Source organism: Phascolarctos cinereus, unplaced genomic scaffold (assembly GCF_003287225.1).
Source record: "Phascolarctos cinereus isolate Bilbo 61053 unplaced genomic scaffold, phaCin_HiC Scaffold_2;HRSCAF=192, whole genome shotgun sequence".
Taxonomy (NCBI): domain Eukaryota; kingdom Metazoa; phylum Chordata; class Mammalia; order Diprotodontia; family Phascolarctidae; genus Phascolarctos; species Phascolarctos cinereus.
In genome coordinates this window covers 263,300,394-263,325,742 of record NW_027555625.1, presented here as the reverse complement: position 1 = coordinate 263,325,742, position 25,349 = coordinate 263,300,394, and the positions used below count along the sequence as shown (strand labels likewise).

Sequence of the window (25,349 nt, the reverse complement as noted above, 5' to 3'; positions counted from 1 at the left end):
AAAATTACACAAAAGCAAACTGGAGATCAGAAGCAGAATAGAAAGATTTCAGCTTTGAAGCTCTGTCTACCTTACCTACACAAAAGTGATGGAGAGGAGGAAGAACTGTGTATTTGATTCAGAAATGGGTTCAAGTCCTTACTCTTCCCACTTATTACTGTGTGACCTTAGTCAAGTCACATCCCCTCTTTTGGCCTATGGTTCCCCATCTACAAAATGAAAGGTCTGGACTAATCAATCTCAAGCTATTTTGCATATAATCCAAGGCCAATGCTTTGATATAACTAAAGTTCCTAAACGTCAGTACAGAGAAATAGTCTCAGGTGGCAAAAGACAGTTTTGACTCTATCACTAACTCACACTGTGACTTTGGGTGAGTTCTTTCCCCTCAAAGATCCTCAGTTTCCTCATCTGCATGTGGAAGAAACCAGATGAGAAGGTTAAGATTTCCTTCCAACCCCTACATTCCATCATTTTACAACCTTTTAAACTAACGTTTGGTTTTATACATAGGCAGCTGAGACCCTGTCTGAAATCTATTTTTTTTTTTTTGGATAACAGAACTAAGGTAACTTCTACAATAGTAATAAATCTAGAGCTTGAAGGGACCTCAGAGACTATGTAATCCAAACATCTCATTTTAGATATGAGGAAACTGAGTCTTAGGGAAGTTAACTGAGTTGCTTAAAGTGCCTAAGGTCACCAAGTTTGTGAGCTTTAGGAGCAAATCCGTCCCTTTAACTCCACAAGCAGAGTTCTTTCCACCGTACTACCCTGATGAAAAACAAACAAACCAAGGGAGGTGTGGGCAGCCTGGGGGGGGGGAGAGAGAGAGAGAGAGAGAGAGAGACAGAGACAGAGACAGAGACATGGGCACCCAAGAGTCAAGCATGTTTCAGATTAATCCTAATCAATACAGACAGAATGAATATTTCTTGGTATCACAAACAAACACAACCTCAGCGATTCAGAACAGAGCCTTACCCTTCTCTCCTTGGCTCCAAAGGATCTGGGGAATTTCTTGTGCTCTTGGTGAAAGCCTGGGAAGGTCCAGTCCTCTGAAATATTGAGAAGTAAACCTTCATCTGCTGCCATAGCTTGTCCAGGGCAGAGTGGGCGGGCTATGGGGAAGAAAGGGCCTGTAGATCTAAATCGCAAAGAAAATCCAGCTCAGCTGCTCCAGAATGTAACTTGATAGTAGTCAGTTTCAGTACTACTCCAGTCCACATGTCAGTGAGTGAGTGAAGTCCTGAATGACGAGGAAGGACCCCGGCATAGCTGCCTCCAATACTCCCCTTAGTACTTAAGTCACTGAGATACCTTGGCTGTCACTCTTCTCTCCTTCCTTTTCTTTGCTCTAGAAACTTTCCTTAAGAAATAGAACTAAACAAACAAACAACAAGTAAATTTAAATGCGTCTGAGTGTCTCCAAGCATGTATGCCTGTGAAAAACATATAATAGAGAGAATAACATATCGAAGAGCGAGCATGTTGTGTATTTTAGCTCAGGGTAGGAACTTAGCCTTGCTTAATGTTACAAGCCGTATGCTATAAGCCCGCTCCATTTGCGGGGGGAAGGGGTAGTTTAGGGATGCCTAAAGCTTTCTGCCATTTCTGATGTCTATTTGTGGTATGGCAGGAGTTTCTCATCCTTCCTTCTTGCCTAGGGTTGAAAGGGGATGGTTTACAAAAACACACACACACAGAGTCCTCCCCACCAAAGAAGAGGAGAGGAAATAAAAATGACTCCATATAAGAGGTGATGTGTGTAAAATACCCTGCATTCCTACGACCCAGGGACAGGAGAAAGGCCAGGGAATTGGCTCTCTTCAGAGTCTGAAGGATCATGACTAGTTTCCTCCAAAGGATCAGAGGTGCCAAAGAATGAGTGGCATCCCTCCCCACACAGTGATCTGCACTTTTAGTAAACGAGACGCTTGGGTCACTCGCAGCTTTCACCCTTGGCTAAAGGAGTAATCCCCAGGTGAAAGAGGAGGGAGGGACTACTACTATTTATCCACATTTTCCGCCTCTGGGCTACTACTTGCCATTCCATCTGATCTTTGTAGGGATGCGCCGGGAGCCTTGACCCTCTTCTATTCCCCTTCCCCTCCCCCTCCAACTCCTAACACAAACCATCCCCGATGCTTGGCCTGCGGTAGTTCGAAAGAAAGGAGACACATTCTAGGCAGGCAGTGCGTTAGTCGCCTAGGCCCGGGTTTGGTTGCTAGGCAACGGCGGGGTCCTCCCTGGCTCGGCGGCGCTCCGGGCCGCGGGGAGCCGGGAAGAGGAGGGGGGAGAGAGGGCAGAGGGGGCGGCTGCGGCGGCGGCGGCGGCGGCGGCCGTAGCGGCGACTACGGCGGGAGTTAGCGCGTCCCGGGCTCGGGCCTTACCGCTCCAGGGAAGATGTCGGGGTCCGACGAGCCCCGGGTGATGTCCGCGGCGGATGAGGCTGAGCCGCAAGAGGAGGAGGAGGAGGAGGAAGAGGAGGAAGAGGAAGGAGAAGGGAAGAAGAGGGAGAAGGAGCCGCCGCCGGCGGTTCCTGGGGCAGCCGGGGCGCCGGGGCCCAGCGCCGGCTTCGGGCTGGTGGCGGCGCGGCGGGAGCCGGCCGTGAAGCTGCAGCACCCCGTCAGCGGCCTGGAGCCGCTCTCCTGGTCCGAGGACCACCGGGTGTCGGTCTCCACCGCCCGCAGCATCGCGGTGCTGGAACTCATCTGCGACGTGCACAGCCCGGGCCAGGACCTGGTCATCCACCGCACTTCGGTGCCCGCCCCGGCCAACAGCTGCCTGCTCAAGGTAAGCCCGGGCTCCCCTCCCCGCGGCCCCCGGGACCAGCCGCTCGCCGCCTCCTCCTCTCCCTCCGTCCTTTCCTCCCTAGCTTGGCATCGATTTGTGGTCCCGTCATCACCCTCGGGGAACCCCGGTCCCTGCCACCCATCCCTCCTTTTCACCTCCACTGCCTGGATCAACAGCTGCTGTTGAATATTTACCGGGCGACTTGAGCCAGAGGCACTGGCCTGGTTCTGAGAAAAACAACCAGTTGTGTTTGCCCTCTAGGATTGCTCGACAGCTGTTTCCACCCTCCCTTCCCCCGCCCCTAGGATGCCTGAGTTTTCCCCCATCCCACCCGCCCTCCTCCGGGAAATCTGCCCCCAAGTCTTAGCTTTGGCCCACCAAGGGCTCTGACTCCACCTGTCTTGTCTTCTTGCAGTTCGTTTAACAGTTACTGGCTCCCTCCCACCCCTACTGAGCCAACCCTAGACCTACCACTATTGCCTGCCACTTCCTATTGTCTGGGACTGGCTCCTGGAAGGCAGGCCCAGAAGCTGGCTTTGTTTACTCCAGAGTGAGCTGCTTCTTTTGCTTTAGAGGAAGGATTTTGACCATTTTTAAAAATTGTTTCAAGGTCTCAGTAACTTTAGTTATAAAGTTTTCTGAGCCTCAGTGATGGACAGATGGGTAAAACACAATGGACCACAAATGGGATGCTGTTCTTCGCTTTTCAGTAAAAGCAAAACTCAAATAATCCGTAGATACAGATTGATTTCCACTTAGCGTCCAAAAAGTAAAATTTATGAAGGCATCACTTTTCACTTAGCGGTTTACTATGTAGATGTATGGTTTTAACCTTCAGGGCAACCAATTCTAAGTCTTTATTCAAGCATTTATAATCATGGTTATAAAATTTTAGAAATGTAGATCCTTTGGTTCATATTCTTAATATAATGGTTCTTTAGCAAGGGAGTTTCCTCTTCCCTCTTATTTAAAAAATCCTCTTAATAGGCAAAATCAAGGAAGGCTAGTAGCCCATTGAATGAATTCCTTGTAAAAACTCATGGATGGACTTGGACAAGAGTAACAAGGAATAGGCAAGCATGGATGGGTTGCAGTCTGCGCCCAAATATGTGAAATTGCAGATCCCCTTAAGTGTTTGGGACCATATACTTACTCTTCAAGGTTTGAAAGTTCAGGAACTCTCTTAAAAATAAAAGTTTAAATTATTTAACATTTTACACCCATTGCCTGTAGCAGCCAGCTTAAATGTTACATGGGGGCATTAGACATAACCTCAAGAATATTACTGATTAGTTTCTAAGTTAGCTTATTGAATAAAAAACAATGTTAAATTTTAAATTGGTAAAGGCATACTAGTAAACATGTTGTAGGTTGTCCTTGGGGGAGATATAAATAAACTGATTGGATCTAAGTTATGAAACAGTATAATTCAGCAAGTGCCTTGTATGTCTAGCAGTGTATTACAAATTATACAAGGTAAGTGAAGGTAAAGATATTGTCCTTACTCTCAAGGAGCTTACAGTCAGGGAGCCAAAAAGCCTGAAAGAAACAGTTTTCAACAAGTTGCATGCTAGACCCTAATTTTATAGGACTGGAAAGTTTGAAAAGTGCTTTTCTTTCAATAACCCTACGAGGTAGGAGCAGTTAGGTGGTGAAGTGGATAGAGCAGCGTTCCTAGAGTCAGGAGGACCTGAGTTCAAATCCAGCCTCAGACACGTGACACTAGTTGTATGACCCTGGGCAAGTCACTTAACCCCATTGCCTAGCCAAATAAATAAATAACCCTATGAGGTACAAACTTCAAGTATTGTCTCAATTTTTAGCAGATAAAGAAACTAAAATTTTGAGAGATTAAAAGATTTGTCCATGGTCAAATAGCAGATAAGTGTCTGAAGCGAGATTTAAACCCAGGTCTCTTGACTCCAGCCCTCTTTATACTATATGCTCCATCTTTCATTAAATCATGCTAGCATGACCAAAAAAAAATGTATACTTAAAGGGAACTCAAGGCAAAGGAAAAAGGTAAAAGACTTAAGGTTAGTCAAGGGAGGCTTTCCGGAGAACATGAGGTTTTTTTGTGCTAGATCTTAGGGAAAAGTGTAGAATTAACTTGTCAAAGAAGTAGAAGGGCATTCCAATGGTAAAAAATGAAGATTATTTTGTGCAAAATCATTATGAACAATAACAACTGATTGTTACATGTATATAGGGGACAGTAAGGATATCATTCTGACTAGCATAGAGGGCTTCTGCTGATGACTAGTGAGAACGTTGGGTCTAGTTTTCTTTCTTCCCCAGTTCCAGACCAGATCACCTCAGCATCATTCCCCATCCTCTTCTTCTCTGCTTCTGTCTCAGATAATGAAGTGATCCTTCTTACCAACACCAATCCTTTTACTTGTACCATGTGTCCATTGATCTCATTCCCTCCTATCTCTTTCCAGAAGCTTGCTCCTTCTATCACCTTCCCATTCTCCCTAATTTTCTCCCTAATTGTCCACTAGCATCTCCTTGGTGCCTACAAATATATCCAAATCCTCCTTATCTTTAAAAACTTTTAAGTTGACCCTACCATCTCCTCAGACTATTAACCCATGTTCTTCCTTCCTTATCTAATCCAACTTCAAAAGACAGCTTCTACACTTGTTGCCTCTACTTCCTCATTTCCCTGATGTCCCATATGCATCTCAAATCCCACACGTTCAAAATAGAACTCATTATCTTTCTCCCTAAACCTACCCCTCCTAATTTCTCTATCTCTGTGGAGGGCAGCACCATTCTTCCAGTAATCCAGGTTCACAATGGAAAAGTCATCCTCAACTCTTTACTCTCCCATTGGCCTATATCCCATCAATGGCACTTCTATCTCCTCAACATCTCTTAAGTCTTTGGTGTCACTCCTCACATCCCAACCACTCTAGTTCAGGCCCTTCATTTGAACTATTGTAGTAGCCTCTAAATTGGTCTCTCTGCATCCAGCCTATCTCCACTCCACCCTTCACACAGCTACCAAAGTGATATCCCTAAAGCACAGATATGGCCATGCCATTCTTCTGCTCAGCAAGCTTTAGTCGAGCCCATTGCCTTTAGGATAAAATAGAAACTTCTCATTTGAAGACATTCACCATTAGGCTCCCCCTAGTTTTCCATGCTGAATACACTTTGGTCCCCCTCACACATTTTATACTCTAGCCAAACTAACCTGTTTGCTATTCCCAGTACACAAAATTCCGTCCCTCACTTATGGAAAGCCCATAGGAGAGCCCAGGCTGTCCCTTGCATTTGGAATGCTCACCCTCATCTGCCTCTTGGAACCCCTACATCCTTTCAGGACTCATCTCAAGTGCTAACTTCCTTCAAGAAGTCTTTCCTGATTATCACAGTTTTTAGTGTCATCTCTCCACCCATCATTGTGAATTTATTTTTTATGTATCCTGTGTTTACTTCTCTGTGAAACTGTTTTATCCCTTTAGTAGAATGTAAGATCCTTGATGGCAAGGACTGTTCCACTTTTGTATTCATAACCCTAGTGCCTGGCACAGTGCCTGGAACATGGTAGATGTTTAATAAATGCTTCTTGACTGATTTTGTTTTACTAATTCCTTCCTATTATTGTTCACAGAATAATGCCTTAAATTTATAAAGAAGCTTTCTTCAAAGAAATTGAATATCATCTCTAATGAATTTCATGTTTTTTCTGTTATTTTCACATCTCTCTGAAATAAAGAAAACGAGACTGTCCAAGTCATTATCAGAGACTGTGAGAGTTTGAATGTTGAGACTGTAGTTGTGTTCATTCACCTTTTCCAGATCAATATCCCTTTATTCTTGTGTGACAGTTGCCTCTGCACTAGGTTGAAGACCTCTGAGTTGAAACTTAGTTGTTTTATTAACATTTGTTTCAAGTCTATAATTTATTTGGATAGTTTTAATGCCTTCTAACCACTGAATTAGAAGCAAAAGTTGACAAAGCAAGAGTTGAACTACATAATTTCTGGTAAGCAGTACCAGGTTCACAACTTCCTTAATAAAGCTCTTAGATTTACAGTTGTAACAGTTGTCAATTTGTAACAGTGACAGTTTTGTGTCAGATTTGATGAGTGCCCTTTTCAAAACTATCATAAAAGAACCTGTAAACTTTCTTGACTCCAGTGTTATTCATAATGGAATGCCTGCTCTTTGATATTGACTATAATAACTAAGTAAGAGGTTGACAGAATAGAGTCACTTGTAGGTTTGGCAGTGGGGCACATTGTAATTATAATTGTAATTATAATAAAACAAATTAAAGCTGTCCACTGGCCTGTGGCCCTTTGGGGATTTGGTTTGGGTATGGGATAGGAAATAGGACTCAACTACTAGAGCCTTAATACTCAAAGGGGATATTGGTTCTGTCCACTCAGAGAGTCAGTTAATCAGATTGGATGCTTACTATGTGCCAGGCACTGTGGACACAGAGAAAAAGCAAAAATATTCCATTTTTTCAAAGAGCTCAGCATCAAGTCATGAGGTCAGGGAGGGGCCAGGTGGAGCTAAGATGGGGAGGAGTGAGGTGATGAGAGACATATTATAAGGGATGGAGGGAAGAAATGCCATATATAAATCAGTATCTACAAGATACAGTCAGTAGATAGAAGGTAGCCTTAGAGTGGAAAGCACCAGCAGCACTGGAGAACATGAAAGGCCTCTGACAAAGGGTGGAATTTGATCTGAAAGTTAAAGGAAGCCAGGGAGACTAAGAGATGGCACTGAAGAGGGACAGAATTCCAGCTATCAGAGACAGCAAGTACAGAGGCACAGAGTCAAAAGATGCAACGTCATGTGAGCAACAGCAAGTTAGCCAGTATTCCCTTCACATAAAGAATGGAAAGGGAAGAAGGAGCCAAGGCTTTAAATTGTAAACTTGTAAAGGGCTTTAAGTGCCAAATAGAGCACTTTCTATCTGATCCTGAAGGTAATAAGGAGCCACTGGAGTTTATTGAGTAAAAACAAGACATGGTCAGAACTTCTCAGCATTGGCTGCCCCTTCACTCATTCCCCTTGCTTCATCAGTTGAAAAGGGGTAGTTGGAATACTTCTTGCTGACATATGATGAAAAATGCTATCTAGCTCCAGAGAAAGAATTGATGGAGCCTGAGTACAGATTGAAGCATACTTTTTCTTTACTTTCTTTTTCTTTGTCTGTTTTCTTTCACAATATGACTAACATGGAAATATGTTTTACGTGACAGCACATGTATAACCTCTATCAAATTGCTTGCCTTCTCAATGAGGAGAGGAGAAGGAAGTGATGGAGGAAGAACATTTGGAACTCAAAATTTAAAAAAAATGCTAAAAATTGGTTTTTTGCATGTAATTAGGAGAGGGGAATAAAATATTACAATAAAAAAAGAATGCTCCTTGCTCCCCATTGCCACTTCCAGGTTCTCCCCCTACCTCTCTCACTCAGTAACTTTTTCTCCTGTGAGGTTCAGGCAATCCATATCCACCAACCAGCTGCAATTCTGATAGCTGTTGTCTGTAGATCTCCAGGTTACTCCCCTTCCTTCCTCAATAAGTTTAATACCTAGCTCACAATGTTTTCTCTCTTCTCAACTCCTGCTGGTCATACTAGGGGACTTCAATATACATAATGACTCTCTCTCAAATACCGTAATCACTAAGTTCCTCAACTGCCCACTTCCCATGACTCCACAATACCTCAGCCACATGCAGAGATGGTTGTACCTTTGATCTTGCCATCATCCACAAATGTACCACCTCTGTGTTCAAGAATTCCCAGATCTTCTTATCTGACTGTAATTTATTGGCTTTCCATTTCTCCCTCTGCCTTCTCTTAGCAAACCCAACTCTTTAGTCACACCATAATCTCCAATCCATCACCCCTTGGTTCTCTCCGAGGCCATCCCCTCTGCACTAGCCATCTCTTTCTTTACCCCTTGGTGAATCAATTCAGCTTTACACTGCCCTCTTCTCTTGAATCCCTAGTTACTTTATCATATCACCTGCCAAGCCTCAACCTTATCCACTGCCTTTGCTCTTACACATGTGCTTTTAAACAAAGTTGGAGAAAAGCGTACAACCGTTCAGACTGGGTCCACTACAGGTATTATGTTACACAACGTCAAGTAAATTAGTAAGTTAGTATCTGAGGTCAAATTTGAACTCTCTTCTTAACACGTATAGTTGGCCTCCTGAGCTTGTCATTACACTGAAGCTCTTCTCTACAAAATTACTGGTAATCTCTTAGTTGCCAAAGCCAATGATATTTTTTCAATCCTAATTCTCCTTTACCTCTCTGTCTGCAAGCTTTGACATGATTGATCACCTTCTCCTCCTTGTTACTTCCTTCTTTCTTGGTTTTTGGGATACCGTTCTCTCCTGGTTCTTCTCAAATTCCTTTGCTGGATCCTTATCCAAATCATGCCCTCTAACTGTAGGTGCTACACAGGGTTCTGTCCTGAGCTCTTTTTTCTTCTCCCTCTATACTATTTCACTTTGGTTGTCTCATCAGCTCCCATGGATTTAATTTAATTAATTTAATTTAATCTCTATGCTGATGATTTTCAGATCTACCTATCCTGCCCCATCCTCTCTGCTAACCTCCAGTCTCACATCTTTTGTCCTTCAGACTTTAAGCTGGGTGTCCAGTTGATTTCTTAAACTAAAAGTGTCAAATAGAACTCATCTTTCTCCCAAACCAGGGATGGGGAACTTTGGCCTTGAGGCCACATGTGGCCCTCTAGTCCTCAAGTTTGGACCTTTGAATCCAAACTTCACAGAACAAATACCCTTAATGAAAGCATTTATTCTGTAAAACTTGGACTCAGCCAAAAGACTGCACTCAAGAACCTAGAAGGCCACATATGGCCTGGAGACCACAAGTCCCCACCCCTGCCCTAAACCTTCCCCACCCTCCACCTTCCCAGTTACTGCAGAGGGTAGCATCATCCTCTTAGTCGCTCAGACTCACAACCTAAGAGTCATGTTCAACTCCTCACTATTTCTCACCCCCCACAATTTGTTGCCAATGCCTGTCAAGTTCATCTTTGCAATGTCTCTTGAATACTCCCCCTTCTCTCCTAACATAGCCACCATTCTATTGTAGGCTTTCATCACCTCATGCCTGGACTATTTCAATAGCTTGCTGATGGGTCTTCCTGCCTCAAGTCTCTCCCCATTCCAATCCATTCCACATTCAGCCACCAAAGTGTTTTTCCTAAAGCACCTATTAACCGTGTCACCCCTCTAGTCAGTAAACTCCAGTTGCTCCCTATTGTCTCCAAAATCAAATACAAAATCCTCTGTTTAGTGTTCAAAACCCTTTATAATCTAGGGCCCCCTCCATCTTTCCAGTTTTCTTACACCTTATCCCCCTCACATGCCCTTCAATCCAGTGGCACTGACCTTGCTGTCCCTGGAACAAGATACCCCATCTCTCTGTTCTTGTTGTTTCCTATGCCTGGAATGCTTTCCCTCCTTATCAGACTTCTTGGCTTCCTTCAAGTCCCAAATAAAATCCCATCTTCTACAGGAACCCTTTCCCAACCCCTTTTAATTCTAGTGCCTTCAGTTTTTAAATTATTCCCTATTTATTCTGTATTTTATCCTTTAAAACAAGGATCAAACTTGAGAATGGGCATGGGCCTGCAAAACTTTGGAATGCTGCCTCAACCAGATTAAAATATAATTAGAAAGTGTTAAGATAAATAAAAATACAATACAAAATAGTTAATATTCATTTGTGGTTTTCTAGGTCATTATGGGGCCAGCAGAGATCTGTTTTTATTTCAGTCTGACACTACTGCTGTCTATAGCTTGTTTGTACATATTTGTTTGCTTGTTGTCTCATCCATTAGATTTGAGTTACTTGGAGGCATAGATTACCTTTTGCTTCTTTTTTGTATCACTAGCATTTAGCAGTACCCAGAACATAGTAGAGGCTTAATAAATGCTTGTTGACTGACCTAACTGAACCTTAGATAAATGAATCACTTTGGCAGCTGAGTAGAGGATGGGCTAGAGTGGAGAGAGGCAGGGATACTAATTAAAAGGCCATTGTAATCTAGGTAAAGGTGATGAGGGTCTTTACTAGGGTGGTTGCTGTGTGAATGAAGAGGGGAGGCTGTATGAAAAATGTTGTGAATTCAGAAATAATGAGATTTGGCAATGGATTAGATAGATGGGTTGAGTGAAAGTGAGGGATTGAGGAAGACAATGAGATTGAGGGCCTGGATGATTGGAAGGACAATGATGCTCTGAAGAGTAAATAGGAAAGTTGAGAGGTGGAGGGAAGGTAACAATTTCTGTTTTGGACATGTTGAGTTTGAGGTGTCCTTGGGACATTTAGTTCAAAATGTACAATAGGCAAATTCAGAGAGATTAAGGCTGGGAAGATCTGGGAATCATTTGTATAGAGCTGACTGACAATTGAGCCAATAGTGACAATTGAGACAATAGAGGAGAAAGGAATGAAAGAAAAGAGAAGAGGGCCCAGGGCAGAGCCTTCAGAGACACCTACAGTTAATAGGCATAACAAGAAGGAAGATCCAGCAAAAGAGACTGAGAAGTAGTAGTAGGACAAGTAGGAGGAGAGTAATGGGAAAACATAGTAATGAAAACCTAAAGAGGAGAGAACAATTTCAGTTGAATGATGGAAGTTAAATGCCAGATTGCAGAGGGTTTAGAAGAGAGTGAGAGGAGATTGTAGAAATCTTTTTCAAGGGTTTAGCTGAAAAGAGGAGATGGAATATAGGATGATAGCTGGAGAGCATGGTAGGAGGTGTCTCAGCCATGTTTGTAAGCAGAGAAGGAAACAATAGAGAAAGATTAAAGAAAGGTTGGAGAATATTGTGGGGCAGTCTGCTGGAGAAGATGGAGAAGATCAGAGCTACATGCATGGAAAGTGGTTGGCTTTGGCAAGCAAAAGGGCGACAACATCAATATCATCAAAGATTGGAGGGAAGGATGATATAGACAATAGAGGACTGACATCATAGAGTTGTGAGATGAAGAGGGGGAGCTCTCAGCAAATGGCCTCAGTGTTTTTAGTGAAGTATGAGTCAAAGTTCTGGCATAAAAGGTAGGGGGAATGATATGAGAGGCCTGAAGAAAGAAGGAAAAGTTTGAAACAGCTACTATGGTTCATGGAAGAGGGAGTCAACTAAGGAAGAACAATAGGATTGCCTTGCTGCACTGAGGGCCCAGAGTGAAATAAGCTGCTAAGAATTTGTTAACTCAGCTTAAGAAATAGTAATAAAATTTAAAAAAAAACTCATAGTATTCTTACAAAGAAGTTTCAAGAACTTCACTCAGTCTTTAGTTCAGATCCTGCCTAAGTAGTACTGGAAAAATCTTTATTCTCAACTCTTAATAGATATTAACCTGGATAATTTAATTATTTTCCATTTCTTATTAAATTTGGTATGCATATCATATCATATAAGCCACCATTTCAATTGGCATCCTTGTTAGAGGAACTATGTATGGAACATGAATGCTAAATTGTCTCTGCAGCTCTAAAAGAAGCCCCTGTGGTTAGTTTAAACTATGGTATGTTGGTAGGGAATGTGAAGAAATCTGTATTTGTCCTTTGGTTTTTCTGTTGATGGTAGTCCTTCGAATTTAAATATTAACTGCTTAACATGTTTCAAGCTTGACTGTGTCCCCCAGAAGTGGACCTTCCTACAGTGCAATTTTCACTTAGGACTCTGCTTCAAACTGATGCCAAGAGATATAAAGTGACTTGTCCTACAACAGACAACTAGTTAGTTCCAAAGTCTGGGAGAGAATCTGGGTTTCCAGAGTCCTAGCCCAATGCTTTTTTTATTTCACAATTATATATCCTTCTTTAAGAAAATCTGATTCATAGAACAGATATTAGGAGACATGATTGTCAACATTATAAAATTATTAACTGGTGAGAGGTTGCAGGGAGTGTTACTGTTTAGTTGTTTTCAGTCCTGTGCAACCCTTTGTCACCCCACTTGGGGTTTTCTTGGCAAAGATACTGGAGTGGTTTGCCATTTCCTCCTCCAGCTCATTTTACAGATGAGGAAACTGAGGCAAACAGGGTTAAGTGACTTTCCTGGGGTCACACAGCTAGTAAGTATCAGTGGCCAGACTTGAACTCCAGAAGATGAGTCTTCCTGTTGCCAGGCCTGGCACTCTATCCACTGTACCACCCAGCTTCAGGGAGTGGAGAAGATTTCAAGGGGCAGCTCTCTTTGTGTATCTAAGTGTTGGTTTACAGATTTGTTACTGATTTTTTTGGCTGAGGGAGTTAGATGGGGTGAAAGTGAGATGATTTTGTCAACTTTTGAGAAGTATTGTAGTAGAGTACACATTGTTATACTTGCAGTCCAGTGAAGGTTGGATTCAAATCTCACCTCTAACACTTGCTGGCTTTGTGATAAGAAATACCAATCATCTCCATTCCACAAACACTTATTAAGCACCCAAGAATGATTCATAGATAGCATTTTAATGTTTGCAAAGTACTTTGCATATATTAGCTTATTTATACCTATATAAGAGAGAGAGGACACAAAAGGTATTATTCTCATTTTACATATGAGGAAAGATGTTCAAGTCAGAGTTGGACCTGAAGAGTAATCGCAGGTGACTAGATGTCAGCTTCTAAGAGGGTCTCTAATGGAATGACATAGATTCTGTGCTTGGTTCCATGCCGTTTAAATTTTTAATCATAGCTGGCATACTTATAAAATTTGCAAATGCCACAAAACTGGAATGAGCAGCTAACATGTTGGATGATAGGATCTCCATACTTCTCAACAGTCTAGAATACTGGTCCAAAACTAAAGACTTTATATTTATCCCTATTGTGTTCCATTTTGCATTTGTGTTCAAAGAATGAACTTTGCACATAAAAATAAGGGAGGCGTAGCTAGCAAGACATCCAGAGAACTTCAAACCCAGTATGAATTGGTAGTATGATATAGCAACCAAAGGTAATAATACCTGTACTTTATCCCAGTCACACCATGTTTGTGGTATTAAGTGTACTATTTTAGGAAAGACATTAATAAGCTGGACAACATCCAGAGGAGTGCCAACTTGGTAAAGGGTCTTCAGATAATGCCAGATGAGGATGTTTAGCCTGGAGAAGAGAAGACATGATGTCTGTCTTCAAGTATTTGAAGGACTGGCTTGTGAAAGAAGGATTAGACTTATGGTTTGGCCCCAAAGGACAGTACTAGTTAGTAGGCGGAAGTTGTAGAGAGGCAGGTTTCAATTGTAGACTGTCTCATTTGGCTAGAATGTAAAATTAAGAGCAATGTGAAATAAGATAGGTTGGAGCCAGATTGTGGAGGGGATCTTTGCCTTCCTGTCAGCTTTCTCATCTGTAAAATAGGGGTAATTGTAATGATCAAATGAGGTGATACATCTAAAGTGCTTTGTAGATATTAAAACAATAAGTACATGTTAGCTTTTGGAAAAAAAATTGTATCATCATGCTTATGTAATACTTGAATGCTTCTAGTGACACGGAGCCTTGCTACTTTGTAAAATAGTATATTCTATTAATGAGTATCAATAAATGTTAGTAAATTCGTTCTATATTGAGCTAAGATATTCCTCTTGGTAATTTCCAACAATTGCTTCTTACTTTTGTCCTCAGAAACTACACAGAATAAGTATAATTACTCTTACATGATAATGGCCTTCCAGATATTTCAAGACATTTATCTCATCTGCTTTAAGTATTCTCTTGTCTAAATTCAACATTTTTTAGTTCCTTTAGTTCTTTCAACTGTTGCTCAGGTGAATTAGTTTTCAGATCCCTAACCATCTTGGTGCCCCTCCTTTGGACCCATTCCAGTGCATCAGTGTTCTACTTAAAATGTGATACTCAGAACTGAACACATTATCCAGATGTAGTCTGATAAGTACAGGTAGAACTGTTACTTCCTTTGATCTGAACACTATTTTTATTAACATACCAAAGAAAATCCATTAGGTTTTAAAATAGCTCCATCTTACCACTGGCTCATTGAGCTTATGATCAACAAAAACTTCTAAGTCTTTTTCATCTGAACTGCATTTGGCTATATTCCTCATTCTTGTGCAGTTGATTTTTTTTTAACCTGAAATGTAGACTTTATATTTGATGCTTGGGTGGATTAGTGATTTCATGATATAGGCACTCCTTTCACCAGTGCATATTGTTGCCCCTCCATTCCTTCTCATTCCATGTGACTTTTATCCATGCTTTTTTATAAATTCCTCAAGGACAGTCTACGTAAGATGCAGGAGACCTTACATTTGTATTTCTAATATCTCAAGGATACCAATATACTAACTACAACAACACAAGCTACTTCCCTGTTGCCTACAAACATGACTCTGTTCCCCCCATAAATAAAAAACCCTCACTTGATCTGTTGATCCTCACTAGCTATCTTTCTATATCTTTCTTCCCTTTTCTGTTTAAACTTCTTGAGAAGGATGTCTGCAGTTAGTGCCTGGACTTCCTTTCCTCCCATTCTCTTCTCAACTCTCTGCAATCTGGCTTCTGACCTCATCATCCAAGTGAAACTGTGCTCTCCAAAGTTAACAATGATCTCTAAATCAACAAATCTAATGGCCTTTTCTCAATCCTCATTCTTTTTTACCTTTCTTCAGCCTTTGGAACTATCTATCACCCTCTCCTCCTTGATATATTCTTCTTTCTGGGTTTTCATGACATACTTTGTCTTAGTTTTCCTACCAACTGATTACTCCTTCTCAGTCTCCTTTATTCCATTTTCATCCAAGTCACACCACTAACCATTGGTTTCTCCCAAGACACTGTCCTGGGCCATCTTCTCTTCTTACTCTATACTGTTTTGTTTGGTGATCTCATGAGCTCCAGTGGATTCAACTGTCATCTCTATCTTGATAATTCTCAGATCAGTTTATCCAGCCCTAACTTCTCTACTGACCTCTAATCTTGCATCTCCAGCTGCCTACTAGACATTTTATACTAATGTCCTGTAGACATCTTAAACTCAACATTTCCGAAACTGAACTCGTTATTTTCTTTCTCAAACCACACCCCCTAGTAATTTCCCTATTACTGTTTAAAGCACCACTATCATCCCATTCATCCAACTTTGGTGTCATCTTCAAATCTTTACTTTCACCCACCATATTTAATCATTTGCCAAATTCTGTCGATTCTACCTTCATAACATCTTTCTTCCATATTCCCCTTTTTATATCATATCCATATCATATTCCAAGCCCTCCAATCCTTTAATGTAGAAGCTGCTAAATTCTATGTAATCCTGATTGTTGCTCTATGATGTTTGAATTGTTTCTTTCTGGCTACTTGCAGTATTTTCTCCTTAATATGGGAGCTCTGGATTTTGGCTATAATATTCCTGGGAGTTTTCATTTTGGGATCTTTTTCAGGAGATAATCAGTTTTACCCTCTCAATCTAACATATCAGGAAAGTTTTCCTTGATAATTTCTTGAAATATGATGTCTGGTTTTTTTTTTTTTGGTTATAGCTTTCAGGTAGTCTAATAATTCTTAAATTATCTCTCTCCTGGATTTATTTTCCAGATCTGTTGTTTTTCAATTGAGAGATTTCATGTTTTCTTCTATTTTTTCATTCTTTTGTTTTTTTCTTGTGTCGTGGAGTCGTTAGCTTCCACTTGCCTGGTTTAATTTTTAAGGAATTATTTTCTTCAGTGAGCTTTTGGACCTCCTTTTCCATTTTGCCAAGTCTACCTTTTTAAGAAGTTGTTTTCCTTTCCTTTTTTTTTGTTTTTTGTTTGTTTGTTTTTGGTTTAGGCAGTGGGATTAAGTGACTTGCCCAGGGTCACACAGCTAGTGAGTGTTATGTGTCTGAGGTTGGATTTGAACTCAGATCCTCCTGAATCCAGGGCCGGTACTCTATGCACTGCACCACCTAGCTGCCCCAAGAAGTTGTTTTCTTCAGTGAGTTTTTGTACTTCTTTTTCCATTTTTTGTGCTTCCTTTACCAATCTATTGACTCTTTTTCATGATTCTCTTGCATCACTCTCACTTCTTTTCCCAATTTTTCTTCTATCTCTCTTATTTTATCCTACCCTGTCCTTTTTGAGCTCTTCTAGGAGTTCATTTGGGGCCTGAGACCAATTCACATTGTTCTTTGTGCCTTTGCATATAGGTGTTTTGACATGTTGTCCTCTTCTGAGTTTGTGTTTTGATCTTCTCTGTCACCATAGTAACTTTCCATGATCAGGTTTTTTTTGTTTTATTTCATTTTTTGCTCATTTTCCCAGCCTCTTTTGTGTCTTAATTTTATGTTAAAGTTATGCTTTGCTCCTGGGGTGAAGGGGGTGCTCTCCCAAGCTTCTTGCACAGGGCTTCCCCCCTGGCCTACTGCCCCAGGGGTGCTGGACCTTGCCACTGGCCTACTGTGCCAGGGGCATGGGGCCTTGATGTTGGCCTGCTGCCCTGAACTGCACCAGGGCTCAGAGCCTTGCTGCTGACTTGCTGGGGGACAGCCTGTAGCTGGCTTACCTGAACACTGATTGCACTGGACTGTACTCCCCTTTTACAAGTGAGACAAACCTTTCCTGCCGATCTTCTAGGTTGTCTTGGACTGGAAAATTGTTTCATCTTGTCCTTTTGTTGGTTTTGCTGCTTGCAAATTCATTTTGAGGCATTATTTTGTAGTTGTTTGGAGGTCAATTTAGGAGAGCTAAGGTGAGTTTCTGCCTTACTCTGCCAAAGTTGTCTTTCTACGGTATAGATCTGACTGTGTCACTTCCACACTCAATAAAATCTGGTGGCTCTCTATTGCCTCCAAAATCAAATTTAAAATCCTCTGTTTGGATAAAGAAGTGCTTGTTGCCGTGCCTCTGCTTGGCTTTTAAAGTCCTTCCTGATCTGGCCCCTTCCTACATGTTCATCCTCCCCGTATAATCGGTGATCCAGTGACACTGGCTTCCTGTCTCACTCTAAGAAAAGCATTCTTAGAGCACATTTAACATGCGCCCAGTTCATTTGTACTGACCCTGCCTGTGCTTGGAATGTTCTCCTTTTTCTCTACCCCCTGGGTTCATTGGCTTCTTTCTAGTCTCAGATCACCTGCAAGATTTTTTCAGTCCCCCTGAACTCTAATGCTTTTCCTCTCAGATCTTCTTCAATTTGTCCTGTACATCTCTTGTTTTTAGCATAATTGTTTGCATTAAATTTTGAGTTCCTCGAGGACAGGAACTGTTTTTACCTTTCTTTGTATCCCTAGTAAAGTAAGCATGGTGCCTGACATAACAAGCATTTAATAAATTCTTGTTGGCCTGTTGACTTAACTGTCTGTTAGTTGTCTTCATATTTATCCCTCCTAAATTTCATCTTGTCTGGTTCAGCTTATCTTTTCAGCCTGTGGAGATAATTTTGAGTCTTGATTCTGTCATCCAACGAATTAGCTATTTCTTCCAGCTTCATATCATCAGTAAAAAAGTATATCTTGTACATGTTCATCCGAGTCATTCAGAAAAATGTTGAGACGGGACAGGGCCAAGTATAGAGCCCTGTGAATCAGCACTAAAAATCTGCTTCCAGGTCGCAACACTCAGTGGGTAGGGTTGTTCAACCAGCAACAATTCCACTTAATTGTACTTTTATTTGACATCTATTTCACAAGGATATTGTGAGACTCTGTCTCATTCACAAGGATATTGTGAGAGATTTTGTCACAAGCTCATCACTAGAGGTCACCCAGATGGGAAGTAATAGAACTGAAATTCCAACCAAAGTTCTCTGACTCCAATTCCAGCAATCTTTCTATCACAACATCCTTGTTCTATACTATTCTTCCCATTTTTCTATACAGATAATTTAAAATCTGAACTCATTAGACTTTCTTGAAATCAAAACATGCTACAATGACAACTCTCTTCTGCTCTGCCAATATGATAATTCTATCAATGAAGGAAAATAGGTTCATTTGTCAATGTTTATTGTCCATGATCACTGCACACTTTTCTAAGTGCTTAAGATCCATTTGTTTAATTCTCTGTTTTAGAATTTTGCAGGGAACAGCCTGGAGCTTACACAAACTTAAATGTATAGAATCCTTCTTTTCTTCCCTTTTTTGAAAATTGGGGATATTTCTTAAAATATCCCCTGTCTTCTAGAACTTTTCTTAATTTCTCATTTATCAAAGATTATTAACAGTGGTTCTGTTATTACACTCATGTATTCTTTCAATGCTGTAGAATATAAATATTCTGTGCTTGGAGTTGTTAATTGACTTAAAGTTGTTGGGTACTTTATCTTCTCTTACATTTGGGGATTTAATTTCATCTAAATTGTGTTTGCTCTACCCTTTTCAATTAAAAGAATTTTCCTTGATGAAAAAAATGGAAGGAAAATTGGGGCTTGAGTGCATCTGTTACATTGCCTACCCACTCATGATAAGCAATGGATATGCCCCTTAATTCTTATTCTTCTTGCTTCAGATATAGATATTGTTGTCTTTACCATTTCCTACAAACCTCAACTCATTTTGGCCTAATCTAGCCTTCCTGATACTAATTTTAGCAGGTTTGTGCCACTCTTTTGTATCCAGAGGATAACAGGATTTAGAGTTGAATGGAACCTCAGACCACTTCCTCATTTTCTGATTGAGGAAACTAAGGGCTGAAGAGGTTAAGTAACTTGTTGGGGGGCAACCAAGGAAATGAGTAGCAGAACTCAGATTCAGATCCAGGCTGACTCCAGGCCTAGAACCCTTTCCACTACACCCTACTTGTTCTGTACCTCTCATTCTATTTTTTGAACAGATGAGTCCATCAGAGAGTTCCTTGTCACAAGGTAGGGTGTGTTAAGTGTGAAGTGAATGATACAGACAGTTAACAACTGTAAGTTTAGAAGATGGAGAGATGATTCAGGGTTAGAATGGTCAGGGAAGATCTTGTACAAAGACATGAGATTTGAACTGAGCCTCCAAGAGTGGCTAGGAATTGGCTAGGTAAAGAGAGTGAGGGAAACCTTCCACATTTGGGGAACAAGAATGCATAGGATGTGTTTGGGGGATACTGAGTAGACCCAGCTAACTCAGGTTAGAGGTCACCTATAAGACGGCCATGGGAAAAAATAATCAAACCAAGCCATTTAAGTTCCATTCTGAGAATAATTTATGAGTGAAGCTTAGAGGCAGCATTTAACCACAAACAACACTTGTCGTTAAAAAGTACTCATTCTGCTACCACCAACTGAGGTCAGGTATATTATAGGAAGGTTTTTTGTTCCCTAAAAGAATGTAAAACATCTGACACTTAACTGTATCAAAGGAACATGTCTTTTAATGCACTTACTGTTTTATGTTAGGCCTAGCTGGATGCTGTGTTGGTATTTGACGCCTATTATTTTATGGCACTAAGGACCAGCTAACGATGTGATTTTTCCTCTTCAAGATAAAGGGGGAGACCAAGTTGTTAATAGTACCTACTGTTCGTTTAAAAATAATAATAGCCAACCTGGGGTAAGTAATTTTAGTTGACCCTTGGAGAATGTAATTACACTATTTTTTTTTAATATTATTTTTGTTGGTGCTTTTGATCTTAACATTATAGACCGTGGGCGGGGGGAGGGGGGGATGGCCACCACTTCCCCCCTCACAGATTGAACCTAAGAGATATGACAAAGAATGACAATTAAACAAAAATATCTGATTCACCAACTTCATCTGACATTATATACAATGATCTGTCCCCATATCTTGCTGTTAGGAAGGGAATAATGTGTTCTATTTTATGTTCTCTTAGATTTTCAGTTGGTTTTTGGTCATGTCATAATTTAAAGAAGTACCCTTTTCTTTTGAGTACCCAGTTTGCCACAAAAAAGTAAAAGCAGTATTGAAGGTGTTCATTTATCTGTAATCTTAATATGAGTCACTTGATTCACACGAAATGATACTTTATATTTGTATTAATCTGAGGTAGTGTTTATCTAGTTTCAAAAAAATCTCTTTTTTTCTCCTCAGGTTGGTTCAAAAAAGGAGGTTGCTGAATGTAAGGAGAAATTTGCCACCTCTAAGGACCCTACGGTCAGTCAGAGCTTCATGCTGGATAGGGTATTCAATCCTGAAGGAAAATCTTTGCCACCAATGAGAGGATTCAAGTACACTAGCTGGTCCCCAGTGGGCTGTGATGCTAATGGGAGATGCCTGTTGTCAGCATTGACCATGGACAATCGGTTGACTATCCAGGCTAACCTCAACAGACTGCAGTGGGTACAGCTGGTTGATCTAACCGAGATCTATGGAGAACGACTTTATGAGACCAGCTATAAGCTCACCAAAAATGAAGCCCCTGAAGGAGATCTTGGGGACTTCGCCGAGTTTCAGAGGAGACACAGCATGCAGACGCCAGTACGGATGGAGTGGTCAGGCATTTGCACCACCCAGCAGGTCAAACACAATAATGAATGCCGTGATGTTGGCAGTGTTCTTCTGGCAGTCCTTTTCGAAAATGGAAACATTGCAGTGTGGCAGTTTCAGCTCCCATTTATTGGCAAGGAATCCATCTCTTCATGCAACACCATTGAATCAGGGATTACCTCTCCTAGTGTTTTGTTTTGGTGGGAGTATGAACACAACAATCGAAAGATGAGCGGGCTCATTGTGGGGAGTGCTTTTGGGCCTGTTAAAATTCTTCCTGTTAACCTCAAAGCAGTTAAAGGCTACTTCACATTAAGGCAACCTGTTATTCTATGGAAAGAAATGGACCAGTTGCCAGTGCACAGCATTAAATGTATTCCTCTTTATCATCCTTATCAGAAATGTAGTTGTAGCTTAGTGGTGGCTGCTAGGGGATCCTATGTGTTTTGGTGTCTTCTTCTGATATCCAAAGCAGGTCTGAATGTTCATAATTCCCATGTCACAGGACTTCATACACTACCAATTGTTTCTATGACTGCAGACAAGCAAAATGGTACGGTATACACATGCTCAAGTGATGGAAAGGTTAGGCAGCTGATTCCCATTTTTACAGATGTGGCATTAAAGTTTGAGCACCAACTGATTAAACTATCAGAAGTATTTGGCTCAGTGAGGACTCATGGGATAGCAGTAAGCCCCTGTGGTGCATACTTGGCAGTCATCACAACTGAGGGCATGGTCAATGGTCTGCATCCTGTTAATAAAAACTACCAGGTTCAGTTTGTAACTCTCAAAACATTTGAAGAGGCAGCAGCTCAACTCTTAGAGTCTTCAGTTCAAAACCTCTTTAAGCAGGTAGACTTATTAGACCTGGTACGCTGGAAAATTTTGAAAGATAAACATATCCCTCAGTTTTTACAAGAAGCCTTGGACAAAAAGATTGAAGGTTCTGGATCTACTTACTTTTGGCGTTTTAAACTTTTCCTCTTGCGGATTTTATACCAGTCAATGCAGAAAACCCCTTCAGAGGTCTTATGGAAACCCACCCACGAGGACAACAAAATATTAATAACTGACTCTCTTGGGCTGGGCCACGCTGAGGAGGAACAACAGGAAGAAGGAACTTCTTTCAAACAAATGAGCAAGCCAGGTGGTCATGAGAGAAACAAAGAAAGAGATGCTGAAGATCTAGCGGACAGCTCACCAATCCAGTCTGGAGATGCAGGTCGTGAGCCAATGGAAGAAAAGCTCCTGGAAATCCAAGGAAGAATTGAAGCCGTGGAAATGCACTTAACTAGGGAGCACATGAAGAGAGTATTGGGGGAAGTATACCTGCATACATGGATCACAGAGAACACTAGCATCCCCACCAGAGGACTCTGTGACTTTTTAATGTCTGATGAAGGCTATGATGACAGAACAGCTCGGGTAGGTGATAACTGATGACAGCAGGGACACTGTGTGAAAGGTCTACATTTACCTCCATGAGCGAGACGTAGCCGTATCGGGATTCTTAAAGCGTACCTTTTGCTTTGTGGCATTGTAGTAGAAAAATTAATGCATGAGACTTCGGATGAATGCACGATAGATTCTTAAAACAAGGAATCTAGTGTCAGTGTAAGGCTTTTCTAGATAAGTGGGTGCAAGGAAGCTACATTTAGCAAGGTATGTATTATGGGGTGGTCCTGACAGAGATAAAAAAGATTATTGCACCCCTGTCTTTCTTTCCCTTCTCCCTTCCAAATGTTAGTTGCTGTATTTTGATTTTTTTTTCTTCTTCTTAATAGATTCAGGAATAGAGCTTTTCCCAATTTAGAGAGCAGGGGCAAGCAAAATATCTAGGAAGTGTTACCTATATTATTTTTTTAGAAGACAGTAATAATAATGATGATGATAGCTAGAATTTATGTGGCATTTAAAGTTTGCAGAACACTTTATAAATGTCCTATTTTTATCCCCACAGCAACCATGGCAGGGGGATTAGTATTATAATTATCCCCATTTTACTGATGAGGGAACTAATGTAGACAAATTCAAAGCCCCTACTGTCTGTTGCTTTCTGCCCTAGTGATTTGCTGTCATTGTTTAAAGTCTTTCTCCAGTATAAATTGGAGATATAAAGTTCAAATATCATTAGCCCTCATGTTAAATCATAAATCTGTATGTATAGTAGAGTCATAGATTACTTATTGCTGCTTCTTTCCAAAGGGCTATATACTCTCTTGATATGAATTATCGCTCAGGTACAATTCAGAATATTCATGAAAACACTTACTAGTCTTATTTAAGTGTTTTTTTAAAGGCTGTTTTACCTTATCATTTAACCCTATTTGCCTCAGTTTCCTCACCTATAAAATGAGCTGGAGAAGGAAATTGCAAACCACTCCAGTATCTCTGCCAAGCAAACCCCAAAAAGGAGTCACAGAAAAGTCAGACACAACTAAACAACAACAAAACCATAATAAAGTACTTTTCCTCCCTAGAATTTAAGGTATTTTATATTGACTAATTTATTGGGCTGAAATTTGGTGTGCTGGCATTATGTTCATATTAATGTGGTGTAGCTCTGGACTAAGAGGTAAGAGACCTCACATTGCCAATTAATTTGCTTCTTGTCATCTCTTCACTATCAACCTCCCTTAATCTCACTCAACCTGTTCCTCTCTAAAGTGGAGGTGCTGACACCTGCTGTATCTACATTACAGGGATGTTACATGAATTAAATGATATACATGTAAAAGCACTTTGAAAAAGCTATTGGTGGTATATAAGTTCAAGGTCATATTGTTGTTGTTTGCCAAGATATTGAGAAATTTGCTTTTTTTTTTTTTGCATAAGTTGGGCAGCCACCACAAAGCCATTACAAAAGAGAAGTTTCTGCTAAACCTGCATCTTTCTATAGTTCATAGATTTTAATGTGTGCAAGGGTATTTAGTAAATTTTTTAAAATCCAAACTCTATGTATAAATGACTTGGGAGTTATTGTTAAGTATTCCTGATGATTTTGGCCTTTGACTGCTGCTAAAAAGGGCCAATAAAACACTTTGCATGTCACCAAGAAGGATATTTCAAAACAAAACAGAAACTCCTATAACCCTGGGCAAGTAACCTCATCTGTCCTGGTCTCAGATGCCTTATCCATGAAATGAGGAGGTTGAACTAGGGGGCCTCTGAGGCTCTTTCCAGCTTTGATTCCTATTCTGCAGACTTTCAGCTGCCCCTTATGTTAAAACTCTAGTGGAATTCAATGAAATTCTGGTTGCTGTACCTCAAAAAGACTGGAGAGTGATAGGAAGGATGGCTGGGGACTGTGCTATGAGGATAAACTAGAAGAAGGAGGATTCTTTGCTAAGAATAAATGCAATTGAAATTTGTAATATTATGAACAGCATGTGGATAAAAGTGAAACCAAATGTTTTAATTAAGTCTCTAAACAGTGAGACAAGGGATACCCTTTTCAACTCAGTGAGGTAGGTTTAGGACAAATGAAAGGTCCATTTCACACAGTGAATAATAAACTCATGGAACTCATTTCTTAAATAGGTAGTAGAAGTAAAAAAAAATGTGTGGCACAAACACACACATATACAAATGGATTCAAAAGCATTTGCTCATATTTGATAATAAAGAGAAACTAGGGTATATATAACCCTTTACGATTGATAGCAGGGAGGACAACTTGGTCCTGTAGCTCATCCCTTGGGACCTTTTTTACCAACAGAATCCTAAGCTATATATTGATCTGACCCAATATGTCAACCCTTACTTGTAGGTTCTGATAAATTATTGCAAGGTAAAGTTAAATTTTTTATATTCCTGATTGTTGTTTACCAAGACTGACATCCAACTGGATTTTTCTAGCCTCTTAGGAATAGACATTTAGCTAATTTTGCAAAGGAGATGGTGTTTTGAGCTATACTTCCTAACAATAACTTCCTAACATCCTAACATCCCTTCTATGAAGGGATGATTTTCCTTATACAGCCTCAAAAACTTAATGATTGCATTACATTTTTCACAACCTGTAACAAAAGCTTTAGGTGCTCATTTCAGAAATATTTGAAAAGGGGGCAGGTAGGTGGCACAGTGGATAGAGCATCGGCCCTGAAATCAAGATTTCAAATCCGGCCTCAGACCAAACACTTGACACTTGCTAGCTGTATGACCCTGGGC

At 40.7% G+C, this 25,349-nt stretch overlaps 2 protein-coding genes across 2 annotated transcripts in view; one reads left to right on the top strand and one right to left on the bottom strand.

Moving 5' to 3' along the window:
* Window positions 1-2,190, bottom strand: part of DDX31 (DEAD-box helicase 31) — a 90,058-nt gene extending 87,868 nt beyond the window's left edge. Inside the window, 2 exon segments of the mRNA XM_078149976.1 lie at window positions 985-1,383; window positions 2,049-2,190. Of these exon segments, the coding sequence (XP_078006102.1) occupies window positions 985-1,095 (111 nt within the window). The 5' untranslated portion in view covers window positions 1,096-1,383; window positions 2,049-2,190.
* A 133-nt stretch (window positions 2,191-2,323) lies between these two features.
* The window catches only part of GTF3C4 (general transcription factor IIIC subunit 4), a 38,213-nt gene continuing 15,187 nt past the window's right edge, over window positions 2,324-25,349 (top strand). The window contains exons 1-2 of the mRNA XM_020973478.2: window positions 2,324-2,796; window positions 20,781-22,604. Of these exons, the coding sequence (XP_020829137.1) occupies window positions 2,407-2,796; window positions 20,781-22,604 (2,214 nt within the window). The 5' untranslated portion in view covers window positions 2,324-2,406. The remainder of the gene's footprint in view (window positions 2,797-20,780; window positions 22,605-25,349) is intronic.